General features: G+C 39.5%; 1 protein-coding gene and 1 long non-coding RNA gene across 2 annotated transcripts in view; one reads left to right on the top strand and one right to left on the bottom strand.

Moving 5' to 3' along the window:
- The window catches only part of LOC148407919 (uncharacterized), a 7,718-nt gene extending 977 nt beyond the window's left edge, over positions 1-6,741 (bottom strand). Inside the window, exons 1-2 of the long non-coding RNA XR_015868712.1 lie at positions 6,463-6,741; positions 1,576-1,721 (exon numbers count right to left, since the gene is read on the bottom strand). This is a non-coding gene — a long non-coding RNA (uncharacterized LOC148407919). The remainder of the gene's footprint in view (positions 1-1,575; positions 1,722-6,462) is intronic.
- On the top strand, positions 3,664-13,515 carry lancl2 (LanC lantibiotic synthetase component C-like 2 (bacterial)). Its single transcript, XM_088442007.1, has 10 exons — positions 3,664-4,018; positions 5,243-5,445; positions 6,358-6,475; positions 6,551-6,758; positions 6,819-6,966; positions 8,178-8,324; positions 9,029-9,211; positions 10,990-11,166; positions 11,236-11,308; positions 12,494-13,515. The coding sequence occupies exons 2-10, from the start codon at positions 5,281-5,283 to the stop codon at positions 12,568-12,570; spliced, it is 1,296 nt and encodes a 431-aa protein (XP_088298133.1). The 5' UTR covers positions 3,664-4,018; positions 5,243-5,280; the 3' UTR covers positions 12,571-13,515.
- Positions 13,516-14,508: the final 993 nt, after the last annotated feature.

Raw genomic sequence — 14,508 nt, forward strand, 5'->3', positions numbered from 1 at the left:
TCACTTCCCCGGGGAAATCTGTCCACCCGCTGCAGCACAAGACGCGCGGAATAAATGCGCGGCGCCGATGCGGGATCTCGTAATACCTTGGAAGGCGATGTAAGCGGCCGACCTCTCTTGCGGGGGTAATGCAGCAGTAAGCAAGCGCCGCAGTGTGCAAACAACAGCATCCGTTTCCCCTCATTCGCTATCGACTGGCAATTCCCACGGCGGCGGTTATTATTCATAAAAGCGCCGATGAGGAAAGGCGAAGGAAAGCGTTGGGTAGCAGAGAATGATAATGCCGTCTTTGGAAAATATTGACACTTCGGGGACGATTTGGGTATTTTCACAATGAGGCGTATTCACTTTTGTTGCTGGCGGTTTGGACAGTGATGAGTCATTTAGAGGGGAGGTAAACCTCTGGGTCCACTCTGGTGGACGTTTGTATTTGGTCGACGTCTTTTGTATCACCGGAGATACCCAACTAAGTCCTAGTGGACTCAGGAAAGGACTCGTGTTTGGGCGGGATGCAACTAAGCTTTGCGGAGACAAAATGGACACAAATCTACAAGAGCATGCTGTCCAAATTGTGGCCTAGGGGTCATTTGCGGCCGCATTTTTCAGTGGGCCACATGCTGAAATTAAATACCATTAACTTGCACATACAGAGGTTATAAAAAGTCTACACATCCTTATTTATATGAAAGGTTTTTGTTTAAAAAGGTTTTCCGGTAATTGGTGTTCAGTACTTTTAATCACTGAGCAATGATAGATAAGTATAATTGGTAGGTAAACAAATTGGGAAGACATTGTTTCGTAAGATGTTTTATCACAATTTTCAATTACGAATAAAAGATTATAAAATATTCAATAGTGGCAGCCCTGGTATAATTGCTTGCTTGATTATTTTTAGTTTTTAATCATTAAAAAAAAATGATTATTTAATTAAAAAAAAAAAGTTTGGACACCCCTGTCATGAAGCAGTTTGATGACAAAGTAGTTACCAGTTGCAGGAACATATTAAGGAAAACAGTTTTGTTTTTTCGTCATATTTGTCCCAGAACGCAAAGCAAATTCTACAGCTCAGTAAGATAAGTATTGGTTGAAATGCCACAGAGATGACAAAACAAGTTCAATGTGATTTCTCGCTTAGGCAAAAGCGGCGTTTCTCAGAGTGGTGCGCAAGCTCCCTCTAGCGGTAAAAGAAAGAATCACCCACTATAATATTCAAACAGCCTAAAACGGAGGCTTTACTGATGGAACAATTTTCGTCTCTAAAAATTTAATTTTGTCTAGAATGAAATGATAGACATAGGGAACTAGGTGATAAACTTTATCTAATTAGTTAATTGGTTGGTTAGTTAAGTTTCACCCAAAAATAATACCTTGAAACAAACTTCACATTTTCCACTTTATATATATATATATATATATATATATATATATATATATATATAATTGGCAGGTCACTGGCCTGCTGGTGCCTATCCCAACTGTCTTCTGTTAATAGCAGACACGAACCGGTTGCCAGCCAATCACAGGTCACACAGGGAAGAACAACCAATGTCAATTTAGAGAGCCAAAAACACCTACCATACATGTCCTTGGAACTCGGGAGGGAACCAACACAGGCTCGGGGAGTTCACGCAAACTCCACACAGGAAGACCAAAGCTGGAATTGAACCCGGGATCTCGGCACTGACAGGCGGACGCGCTAACCGCTCTTCCTCGGAGCAGACCTAGCAAAATATTCAGATGTTACGAACATTTATCATGTTAAATTAAAATAAACGTGTAATTAAAATCAAAACAAAGGTTCAATGAGAAAAACAGGTTTTGCTCACTTATAAACACACATCAAATCTTTCCGATTGAACACGTCCGATTTAAACTAAAATATGGGCGCTACTTAGAAAATAAGTATAAATGTGCAGTTATATTTTTAAAGAAATACAAATGCACAATATTTTTTTGAAAATTCTTGATTTGAAATTAACCACCAAATGAGGGTAGTTTATTACAAATCAATCATTCAACTACCAGGCATATCAATGAACTCTTTCAGTGCCATGGACGGGAATTTTCGTCTTTTAAAATAGCAACAAAATCATGGCAAAAAATCTCGTCAAAGACCTTTTAATGGAGCCTAGCTGACACTCTTGACTAGTGCTCATCAAATATTAAGCCCATTCAGTACTGCAGTGTTAACTGTGACCACTGGATGGCAGTGTTTCCACACTTACGACACATATTACTTTAGTTTATTATTAGTTTGTTTAGGTTACCTCACTGGCTCCATGATTCCATGGTCAATGATCTTTTGAGTAATACTAACGACTCCATTTTTTTTTTTTTTTTATCAATAAAGCCTATCTCAGTGGTTCTTAACCATCGCTTCGTTATGTCAGTTTGAGTGGTCCGAAAAAGGTCAGGCCAAACAGTGTACGGGGACGCGCGTGCTTCCATAAAAGCTTTTTTTATACTAGGTCTAGCAGTGATATTTTGTAAAACTGAAACAGTACAAAAAAATATACACTGCAATTATAACACACCATTATTCAAGATATACAAAATACAAGACACATGAAATGTACTAAAAAACACGCATTTCACATAAGCAAAATCAAAATGAATGGAAATACAGTGGACCCCCAGGTTACGGCATCCCTGGCTTACGTTTTTTTCACGTTTCCAAGTGGAATACTACTTTTTTGATATCTGTGATTTTTCTGACTCTTTCGCATAGATGGAGTATGATTTATTTAGCCTAGCTAGTGAATCAATACATGAGATAAAAGTAGACTAGGAAATAGTCCATAAAAGTAAAGCCTTTGAAAATAAAATACCATTATCTAGCTTAGTAAATCTCAATTGGGGTACGCCAGATCTTAAGGGAATGTTTGCAGGTATTAATCTAATTTCATGCTTTTTAAAACCGTAACAGGAACGGTACATTTTCAAATTAAGAGGGAATGAATTGGAACTTGAAGCAAACTATTGAATTGTGTTATTGTGAGTCAGTTTCAAAACCTTTTATGCCATTTTGTTAAGTTTTATATAAATGTGCGTTTTTTGTGATGCACTATGAAATAGCTATGGAAAATAAAATGGCTGCATTTCTCAAATGATTTTTTTGTGGGATTTTAACCCTTTCTGCGGGAACTGGCAAACCCAAATGAATGCTTTTTAATTCTGTGACAGGAACAGTACATTTTAAAATTAAGAGCAAATGAATGAGAACATGAAGCCGCTTATTGGTGAAATTGTGTTTCGGTGACTCCTTTGCAAAATGTCGCATTACTTTTATTTTGTCAACTTTTATTCAATTCTGCCTTGTCATTTAAGATGCAGCTTTGCAGCAAGCCAGTAATAAAACCGATGATGTTGCATGACAAAAAAAAAAAAATGATAATAATGACGGAACATTGAGGAATTATTTTGTCTTATGGTGACTGCTGGTCCACATTAAAATCCATAGAGGAGGAGCTTGTATAATAGCTTAATTATTAATAAAGGATAATGCTATGCTACATTATTTGGCCCAGCTAATGTGATGCTCTATCTTGTGCACTTGTATTGCAGAATGCAAATGGTCCACGATGCTGAAAGGGAGGGGGGATGGGGGGGGGGGGGTTACTACGTAAGGGTGGGTGGCGGCATGTGTGGATTTATTCGCGATGATGTCTAATCCCGACATCACAGCATCATACACCAACACCATCTGCCGCCTTTCACAGTCGGAGTCAGCTGCTCGCATCGGGCCGCCGGGTACTGACGGGTACCGATTGTTACACGGACGCAGTGTGTGTACGTGTGTGGCGGCGGCGGCGGCGGAGGGGGTTGTCTTTTTTAGTTGCCGTGGCATCCGCAGGAGGGTTTGAGGATGCTGAGGGACCGCAGCTGATGGAGGCTTCTTCGACCGCGGTTTCCAGCTTTCGTCTCTGAGAGAGAGAGAGAGAGAGACGCGACCGGGAGCCTGGTGGCTGCCTCATCCACACGCACTCTGGGAACACCGGAGCCTGCTCATCACATCCTGGTAATCGCAAATTTTGCCTCCAAATGTGCTTTGATGAGTAAATGTAGGCCTAGTGAGAATTAAATGCTTGTTATGGTTTCCCACAGAGCTGTTACGACTGTGACGCTACATTAAAAGGCTGTAGGAGAGCCATCGTTTTATTGTATACACACAATACATTGATAACTAGTTGGGAAATTACAAGTCAAGAAAAAGCTTGTAGGTTTATTTAAAAAAATGCTTTGCTGGACCTTGAGTGACTACAATGTTTCACGGTGTTAAATTGAAAGTGTTATTAGATAGAAGCATGATTAGAATATATTATGGATACATTAGGACTGCACAATTAATCGAATTTTAATCACGATATTGGCTGCCATGATTAATTAAGCTGATCCTTGGCGATATTACCATTTAAAAAGTCAAGCACTTTTTTTTATTACATCAAATCAAGCACTTTGCCATCCTACCATCAGGGGGCATTGTTTCCCAACAGACCCATTTTGAAAAATCCGACTGGAAAAAATTGGAATAAATTCGGTTTGAAATGAGGTTCGAAGTAGGCTTATTTTTTTCATTGGTTTGCACTCAGCAATTAAGTTAGGGGTGTTGCCCTGTGTGCCAAGTTTTGGCCATTAATTATTATTTACTTCATTTATTTATTTTAGTTTATTATTTCTAAGCATCAAGCCTTTTTTATAGACTGCTTGTTTACAAAAAAGTCAATAAATAGAGATGTTGATGAATAACATGATGAATCCTCGTGATTAATAATCGTGATTTCAATATTGACCAAAATAATCATGATTAGGTTTTTTGGCCATGATCGTGCAGACCGAATATACATTATATTATATAGAAGCATTATTAAATTAGAGCGTCATTATTCCCCATTGAAGACAATGTAATTTATAATTTAACCAAAATATTGATTATTTGTTACATTAAGAAATGTGTACCATGTTTAAAAAAAATAAATGGCTTACCTTATTAATCAACGAAAATTCTTGTTTTTTTAGCAAGTCACAGTGAGCCAACACGGGTAAACTATTACTAAAACAGACCTAACAACAAATGTAAAAAACAAAACAGAACTGCCATCTAAAATAAAGAACTAATATGCAACAACAGACTAACAAAAAGCGACGAACATACAGTGAATACTTCATGTAATAATATTGCGTCGTTTGATTTAACTGTCGTTTATATTGTGCCTCACGAAACGCGTTTTATTAATAATTTCAGCGACGGAGGATTTTTGACCCTCCGGAATCGCCGTCGAAATGGGAGACAACATGTCAAAGCGTCTGAAGCTCATATCGGTGACAGAAGCTGAGATGGAGGAGCGATCGTTTCCCAATCCCTACACTGACTGGGACCAAGGAGGCCTCACGTCCAATTCGGGAGCCGAAGTGGATTACAATGAACCGTTTGACGGAGAAGGAAAGGTGAGGTACTGTGTTGTTTCGCGGATTTTGATGATTTATGCTTGCCTAGCATAAATAAGCGTTGGCTAACATGGATGTTGGCAGTTGCTTTCAAAAGCCTGCTTTTATTTTTTTAATGACGCCTTTGTTTTACATAAGAATTTGACTCTGCTTGACTGAAGGGCATGAACATATTCTGGGATGGATTAAATTTATAGAATGAACTCTACTATCGAAGATTTTGGATGGAGAGCTATTGTATAGCGTCCCTCGTTTATCGCTGGTGTTACGTTAAATATCAACCGCGGCAAGCGAAATCCGTGGAATAGATGTTGATCGTTTATAGTTTTGTTTTTTTTTTGTATATTTTTCCTCTGATGTGTTTTCTTTTCATTCCATGACACATTTAATTTACCGTGTCCACTGTATTTTTTTTTGCATTATTGTTTATGTTTTGGTGCTGGGAAATTTCTCACCTTACACAGTAATTTTTTATCGCAGTGGAAATCAATCAAGTGTTTACATTTCATCTAAATGTGAAAAAATACATCAAAGTTTTCTGTTAAAGGGGATGGGGCAAATTGGGAATTTTTCACACCGCATACGCTGTCTTCCATCAGACCTATTCATGAGTAAAGCTAGCATTTCAGGCTGAATAAAAAATGTAATTTTAGTCCTGTGGGCCGCTAAAACGTGGATGGTGGGCCCAAAATGTCCCCCAGGCCATAGTTTGGACTCCTAGTATAATGTAGCCTCAAAAGGTGATTTGAGTTATAGTGAGGAAACACCGCAATCCATCATTTCTCTCGGATTTTGCGGCACTCTGGTATTACAATGAGACGTAAAATTGTAGCAAAGAATAAACATACTTCCTTGTTACCAATGTGCTTAGTCTTACATACGAATGAATCTACTGTACTTTGTCCCCTTCAGGTCAGCTCATCCTTCCAAAGGAAGGTCCAGAGTAAGATAAAAGATCTACTTCAGCAAATGGAAGAGGGCCTCAAAACCGCCGACCCCCATGATTTTTCCACTTACACTGGCTGGACAGGTCCGTCTCCTGCGAAGATGTCCTTCGTGCTCCGACGATCTCCAATATAAAAAACGTTCCCCCTCTTCCATCCAGGGATCGCTTTGCTGTACGTGCAGCTGTACCGTGGGTCCAATGACGTGGCGCACCTGCAAAGAGCGTTGGACTATGTCAAGAGATCAATGAGGATTCTAAACGGTCGGAAAGTGACCTTCCTTTGCGGGGACGCCGGGCCGCTGGCGGTGGGCGCGGTGGTCCACCACAAGCTGGGCAACGCCACCGACAGCAGCGACTGTCTTTCAAGGTCGGTCCTTCCAACAGATTTGATCCCGTTCGGGCGACTTATTTATTTTCCGCGCCTCAGGCTCCTCCAGCTGCAGCGTTCGGTTCTCGGTCCCGATTCCGAGATGCCGGACGAGCTGCTGTATGGACGAGCCGGCTACCTGTACGCCCTGCTCTATGTCAACAAGGAAATCGGAGGCAACGCCGCGGATGAGGCCACCATTTCAAAAGTGAGTCACGCTTGTTAATTACCGGAAATTGCAGACTATAAGATGCAACTTTTTTCTCATGATTTGAGCCCTGCGGCTTATAGTCCAATGCGGTTTATCCATTTTTTTTTTTTATTTACTAGCCACCAGGGGGCAATCCACTGTATGTATCTGTTCAAGGTGTCAATTTATGGAACATAAAAAAAAACCTGAAAATTGTAAAATTTTTGTAAAAGTTGAATACAATCTTGTATAGAAGAAAATTTGATAAATGTATATATGCATATATATGATTGATGATTTATGTTCCAATAAAATAATCAAGTCAACAAAAGATGGAAGAAGTTGTTTTTACTGTTCACGCATTAAGAAGCATTAAATTACTATGCTTCTAACCTGTAACCTGTATAAACACTGTAAATAGTAAATATTAAAAGTTGTTTTTTTTTTAATGTTAAAAATGATACAATTTTAGGTATGCTTCTATAATGTTTATAATTAAAAATATTATCTATAATCACCGCAAGTGGGGTGGGGGGGGCGCAACATGTTTTCTCATTTCTTGCAAAAAATAATGGTGAACCACTGCTTTATTTATTTTATTTTGCCTGGTTTAATTCATGAGCGGTGACTACTGACAGATAGAAAACTCAACAAAATAAATAGACGTACTGCCTTTTGCAAAAGCGTCACGAGAAAAACATTTACCAGTAGGTTGCTTCATGTTCCAATCAATTTGCTCTTAATTTGAAAAGAAAAATACACACATGATCCCATTTGAGAAGCAAGTTTAAACCAATACCAGAATTGATGAATTGCTCAAACTGAATAGGTGGGGGATGGACTAAAAATAACATTTTGTTTTGGAGCAGCCGCTTCCTGCGGCACTGCAGTGCAGTTAACCGTTATTTGGACTCATAAATCTGGCCTGGGCACCACAGCTCATTGCCTTTATCAAACCATGCCTGCGGGTGCAGTCAGGAAGTGTTGTTTGCTTTTTATTTTTCTTGGTGTTTTGGGAGTCTGCAGTCATCTTTGACAGTCACTTCATAGTTTGTCTGCGAGCATTCGGCTTTACGGCCCAGTTAAACTGTTTTATCGGACGCGACGTTGCTCAATTTTGCTAACGTTAACTCATAAGCGCATGACGCTTGCACCACTATTGGGTATGATAACTTAAGCTTCATTTTTGATTGTAAAACTTTGATCACGCCTTTCCTTCTCCGTCCTAGGTAGTAACCGCCATTATTGAGTCTGGGAAAAATCTGTCAGCAGAGCTAAAGAAGACGGAACGCTGCCCCTTGATCTATGAGTGGCACAAGAAGCAGTACGTTGGTGCTGCTCATGGCCTAGCTGGAATTTTTTACATGCTCATGCAGGTAAAACATTATATATATATATATATATATATATATATATATATATATTAGGGAATCAAGGATTTTCATTGCAGTAAAATGGAATATTTTTGCATAGTACAAAGCCCAACACTAAACTTTCTTTAAGTTGCTATGGCTCTCTCAAACGAGACAGAAAACTACACCTGCGACTTATGCACACACACACACACACACACACACACACACACACAGGCATGTGTGTGAGAACACTTTTCGCTCACCTTCCCCTCAACCTGCAGAACGCTAACTTAATTTTACTCAACCTCAGCCAAAGTAATCACTGGGTGTAGAAAGATTTTATTTGAAAGGAAATGTCGCAAATAAGCAGCTAGCTTCGGTTCCTGTTAGCGTAGGTTAGCCTCGAAGGCTAGCGGGGATTGGAGAATTCAAATTTATCCAACGCATTTAATACACAAGGTAATTCAATGTGCTTTTCGCGGTTAAAAGTTCGGTAGAGTCTCTTTAAAGTGGCTAACTTTGAAACATGTTCTTTTTCTTGCGGCGCTTGCGTGTGGGACCACTGCCATATATGGCTTCTCATCACTGATTGGTGGAGCAAGGCTCCATGACAGACAATCTAAGTGCTTGACCAGAGGCGTAATGACGCACTTAATTGGCTGATGCGGATATACAGCAATATGGCGAATACTAGCCCTGATTTTGATGTCTTTGTCTCCGTTCAGCCAGGAGCGAGGGTCCACCCGGACACGCTGTCGGAATTGGTTCGACCCAGTATCGACTACGTCCGTCACAAGAGATTTCGTTCCGGGAACTTCCCGTCGTCGCTGAGCAATGAGAGCGACCGGCTGGTTCACTGGTGCCACGGAGCACCTGGCGTTATCCACGTGCTCATCATGGCTTATAAGGTGAGAAAGCTGTCATGGAAGATCCCATGATGAAGCTTTAAAACCCCCCATTCACTGCTGGACCCGGTAAAATGCATCTTTGACGTGAATATTCATCACTGGCAGTGAAGGAGTTAAGAAAGGTTTGTTTTTAAAGTTCAACATTTTTAGGAAATTAGTGAGAAAAAACTAAGAAATTTTTAAAATAAAAATTGGCATTTTATAGCAAATATATCCAACGTAACACTTTTTTTTTTAATTTCTATACCTCACACTTTTTAGCGCGCATCTTCTTTCTCATAATTCATCCGATTCACATAGTTCCAATTTTAACACATTCCAAACATTCACCTCATGAATGCTTGTACTTTCCTTATTCCAAATATTCATGGTTTTCCCAAAATTCAACATTTCTTACACAAAAAAATCTCAATTTATTCCCATTAACGCCCATTAATTTTACCTTTTTTTGGTCCAGACCCATTTTTTTCCAATTCTCATCCCATTCAATTTCCATAATTCAAATTTCCCCAAATTTCTCACCTTAACCTACCATAAAAGTTTTAATTCTGTCAATCCAATAGAAACACCCCACCCCTTTGCAACTTTAATGGAACACGAAATCACCCGCTGTCAACTTGCGATTCACCCGTTTCTAAAACCGTCGAGGCTGAGCGAGACAAGCAGACTAAAGAAGGGATTTGTGTCACGCTCACTATATTTCATTTTAATGGCCCGACTTTGCACAGCGCGCACATCCGCTGTAAGCTATAAATTGTTGGCGTATTCCCTCCCGTCTTTCTTAAGGAGCCGCTTGGCACCAAATGTGCCGTTAAGTGCGCTCGGTTCCGTCACGAATCTACATGAAGCTCATCTCCGCCTCAATGTTAGAAGCCCAGGTGTGTCAAACATAGGGTGCGCGGGCCGAATCTGGCCCACGGGATTTAATCTGGCCCGATTATTTCGCGAAACTCGATTAAAAACTGACTTTCAGTTCTTCCCCGTGCCCGACAACAACGAACGTTACAACACACAAAAATTCTTACTTTTACAAGCAATGCGCAGATGAGAACTGCAAGTTATGAGCAAAAGTGACCAATTGTTATATTTGAGCGAAATAACTTCGCTTCAGTGATAGAAAGTGGAACATTCAACGTTAGCATCTAGCTTCGGCGTGCTACTATACGGTGCAGATAAAATTTACAACAGGCGTGTCTCGTCTCTCGGCTTTGTTCCGTGTTGTATTATAAACAGTTTTTTATTTCTATTTGAATTTACTTTATTTACTAGCAGTTAGCATGCAGCGCTTCTGTATTTTGCATGACTTTTACCTGAGTTTTTAAACCTTTTAAATGTACTTCATTTACTAGCAGTTAGCATGCAGCGCTCCTGTATTTTGCATGACTTTTTCTTGAGTTTTTAAATTCTGTATTTTGCATGACTTTTACCTGAGTTTTTAAACGTTTTAAATGTACTTTATTTACTAGCAGTTAGCATGCAGCGCTTCTGTATTTCGCATTACTTTTTCCTGAGTTTTTAAACGTTTTCCATCGTGTAAAAAATTACATGGCTGCCACCCAGTGTCCGAAATAAGACACTGCAGCACCATTTCATAAATATTTTTGCACTTCACTGCACTCCTTGCAAAGAAGTTGTACAACCTCAGATTTTGATCGGGGCATTTTCCTTCCTCAGCATATTATTCATCGACACTAAATATTTTAAAGGTATATACCGTGTATACCACAACCCTTGAAACTCTTTCACCAACTAATTCATGTAAACGTGTTTGTTTGCAGGTGTTCAAAGAGGACAAGTACCTGAAGGAAGCGGTGGAATGCGGCGAGGTGATCTGGCAGAGAGGTCTCCTCCGAAAAGGCTACGGCATCTGCCACGGCACCGCCGGCAACGGCTACGCCTTCCTATCCCTTTATAAGCTGACCCAGGAGAAGAAGTACCTGTACCGTGCCTGCAAGGTACAACAACTTCAGCTGAGCACCAAATCATGGATTTTTCAAGCACGTTATGCTTCTTTCTTATTTCAGTTTGCCGAGTGGTGCTTGGATTACGGGACCCACGGCTGCCGCATCCCCGATAGACCGTACTCACTTTTTGAAGGTATCTAATATTTACGTAGGTAGACCCAATTGACTCAGCCTGATGTGTTCAAAAGTGATCAGTAGCAACGGCAACCGTGTCAGGCTGTCAGCAGTTTTGATTTACGTCTGTGCTTGACAAGTAATCCGACTGCTCTTGAGGGACGCAAGTGCTGCTAGCTAGCGGCTAATTTATGCTAGAGGCTGCGCTAAACTACCAACAAAACGTCAGCGTAATTAAGTCATTTTTAGAGGGTTACGGTTGTGCAATGGAAAGAGTTGTCACTGTTTGTTGTGACACGATTTCTGGGAAGAACTCCAAAACCAAATAGTTCCAAGGCGTCCGTGTCCATACATTATTTAGTAAGGTATGGTTTATTTTGACGTTTGGCGTCTCGTTTTATTGTCATGTTGCACATTCTTCTGTGATCATGTTCTTCTTGCATAAGAATGAATTTGTAAACGAAAAAGAGAAATTGAGTAGGATGTATCGCCTACACGCAAACACCTCGCCCACTTGGTTCCGATTAGATCTCCAGAGTTGTTGTGACCACGCAATTGCAGACATGACTCGTTCCAGTTACTTTTTTTTCTATCTCTCTCTCTTTGGTCAGGGCTACCTTGCTTTAGGGGCATCAGACTAAACTTTCAGCTTCAAATTACACACCGATTGTGATATTACAAAGATTTTGTGACATATAGGGCAATCTAACCCCTAGACTACAGGTGTCGAACTCCAGTCCTCGAGGGCCGGTATCCTACATGTTTTCAAACCCTTTCCCTCAAAAACACCTGATTCAAATGATTGGGATCATTTTGAAGCTCCTGCAGAGCTTGCTAATGAGCTAATCATTTGAATCAGGTGTGTTGGGGGAAGAAAACCGGAAAACACGCAGGATGCCGGCCCTCGAGGACTGGAGTTCGACACCTATGCCCTAGACCTTCCTAGAAGTCTAATGTTTTAGCAATGAGACTCTCTAAATCTAGATTTTATGTCATCAATTGTCAAATTTGCGTATGGGATAAATTTAAAGCTTTTTAGTGCTGGGACAGGAACAGTACATTTTTCTTTTCAAATTACGAGCAAATTGATTGGAACATGGAAAAAGTTTGGCAAAATTGTTACAAAGCGTCATATGACTTTACTTTGTGAACGTAACTTTCCAAGTATATCCCTAAGAGAAATAATCTCATTTTTACCCATCAGGTATGGCGGGAACCATCCACTACCTGTCAGAAATGGCCGCACCTGAAGCTTCCTGTTTCCCCGCCTTTGAACATTGATCTGCTGGAGTCAAGAATAAGCTGAAATCGTTTCACAACGCCAAAGTATTAAAAGCATTTTTTTTTTTGGGAACGAAATTACATTTGGGGTCAACTTCAGGGGCCCCTGTCATCCGCGCAGTTAATTTGGACACCTATGACAAGTCGCTGGAGTGTACTCGTCTTCATCTTCGCTGGTAGGACAACTTGGGTACACTAGAAGAACAACTGTCCACAGTGCTTACTATTTTCTGAGGAAATATCCTACGTACAGTAATGTGTTATGCAAGTGACGTGAATTGTCTTAATTGTAAAGACAAAGAGAATAAAAGCGAGACAGCTGTCACATATCCTTTAAAAATATGGCCAAGAAACACAATATGTATGTGGAGTCTATATGTAGTGGACATAAAGTATTTGTATTCACATGCATGTTCAAGTGGTTCACGTCCTGTCAATTATGTTATTTTTCCTTTATACTGTATTTTTTTAATTACTTTTTTGTCTCATACTGGAGGTATTTTTGTGTGTGTTTTTAATAAGTAGCCAAACACATTCATGCATGTTTGATGATAACCCATCAATTAAAAAAAAATGTCAAATGGTGGCAAAAACACAAATTTGGCACACAAAAGTACCAAATAAAATGGTACTTTGAAATAGTAGGTAGTGTAGCAGACCAAAATCCCTTTACCACTTACATATTAGCAAAATAAAACAATGTCAGCAATTAGTTTGCACTAGTTAGCGCTGCTAATGGAGTAATTTTTGTGTCCGACAGCATATGAATGCACATGAATGCTTAATTCTCATAATGGGATCTTGTCCTGAATGTCCATTGTCCCTCTCTGTGTTTTTATCTGAAATGTTGTCTGTCCTGTTTGACCAACTGGTGTGTGTAACGTAAACACGGGAAAAATAATAAAATGTACCACTTGTTTTGAATTATATTTTACAAAAAAAGCACCACTGTGGCTCAAGTCTTTTAACTTTTTTAGATGTGGAAATACGAACGCATTTTATTTTAATATACATACAGTTTGATAGAAACAAAGAGGGACTTAATCAAGAGTTCTGTGGCACACCAATACCAAAGTTTTAAATGCACTTTTTCTTGACCATATTTGGCAACTTTCAGGGGGTATAATATGAACAGTTGACTTTACAAACACTTATATTTGAAAATAGTATCGGGTACTGACTTTCGAGACTGGGTGAGAGCTGAAACAACATTTCCGTGCACTAAATGTTGATTTTTAACACTACAGTTATAATTTCTTAAACTTCAAATTTCTTTACAACGGCAAGACAGTTAACCATCGTTTTATTTATGAACATGTCACATGAATATAAAACTAAACAATATTCTTCGTACTTACCAAAGATGCTTAGAGTCAAATCTATCCGCGTTTGCTAGCAGCATAGTTAATTGTTGACACCTGTGAATTTTATCGAATAAATCCTTTAACGGTAAAGAAGCTGCCAGCCAACCACAAACGTTGTCGAAGTTATCAATATACTCTCCATGTTATTTTTCTGTTTGTATTACAAAAAAAAAAAAAATTAATCCGCTTTAACAAAAGTCCCGCAGCGTCCATTTGAGCGTTGCGTCTTGCCGTCCACCCTACATTATCGTCAATGAATTAAAGCGAATGGGTCAGCTCTGAACCAATCAGAGGGCGCAAAAGCGTCACGTCACATACCTGTCAGGAGAACCCGGAAATTGTAAATTGAAATGTCATTGGTTCAATTTGTTGAACGTAATTGCTATCGTAACTTGAACGAACGCCATGCTGATATAACAACGCATAGAAGCTAAAATTTGATTGGACAAAAAAAACAACAACAACAACAACATAGAGATAGATAGATAGATAGATAGATAGATAGATAGATAGATAGATAGATAGATAGATAGATAGATAGATAGATAGATAGATAGATAGATAGATAGATAGA

This window comes from Hippichthys cyanospilos, chromosome 19 (genome assembly GCF_059441005.1).
Source record: "Hippichthys cyanospilos isolate Australia breed blue-spotted pipefish chromosome 19, RoL_Hcya_1.0, whole genome shotgun sequence".
Lineage (NCBI taxonomy): Eukaryota > Metazoa > Chordata > Actinopteri > Syngnathiformes > Syngnathidae > Hippichthys > Hippichthys cyanospilos.

What these genes read in the sequence shown, in the direction of transcription:
- lancl2 (XM_088442007.1), top strand. Translation starts at nt 5,281, where the DNA reads ATGGGAGACAACATGTCAAAGCGTCTGAAGCTCATATCGGTGACAGAA. An exon ending in CGTTTGACGGAGAAGGAAAG is followed by an intron (nt 5,446 to 6,357) that starts GTGAGGTACTGT and finishes TGTCCCCTTCAG; the next exon opens with GTCAGCTCATCCTTCCAAAG. An exon ending in CACTTACACTGGCTGGACAG is followed by an intron (nt 6,476 to 6,550) that starts GTCCGTCTCCTG and finishes TCTTCCATCCAG; the next exon opens with GGATCGCTTTGCTGTACGTG.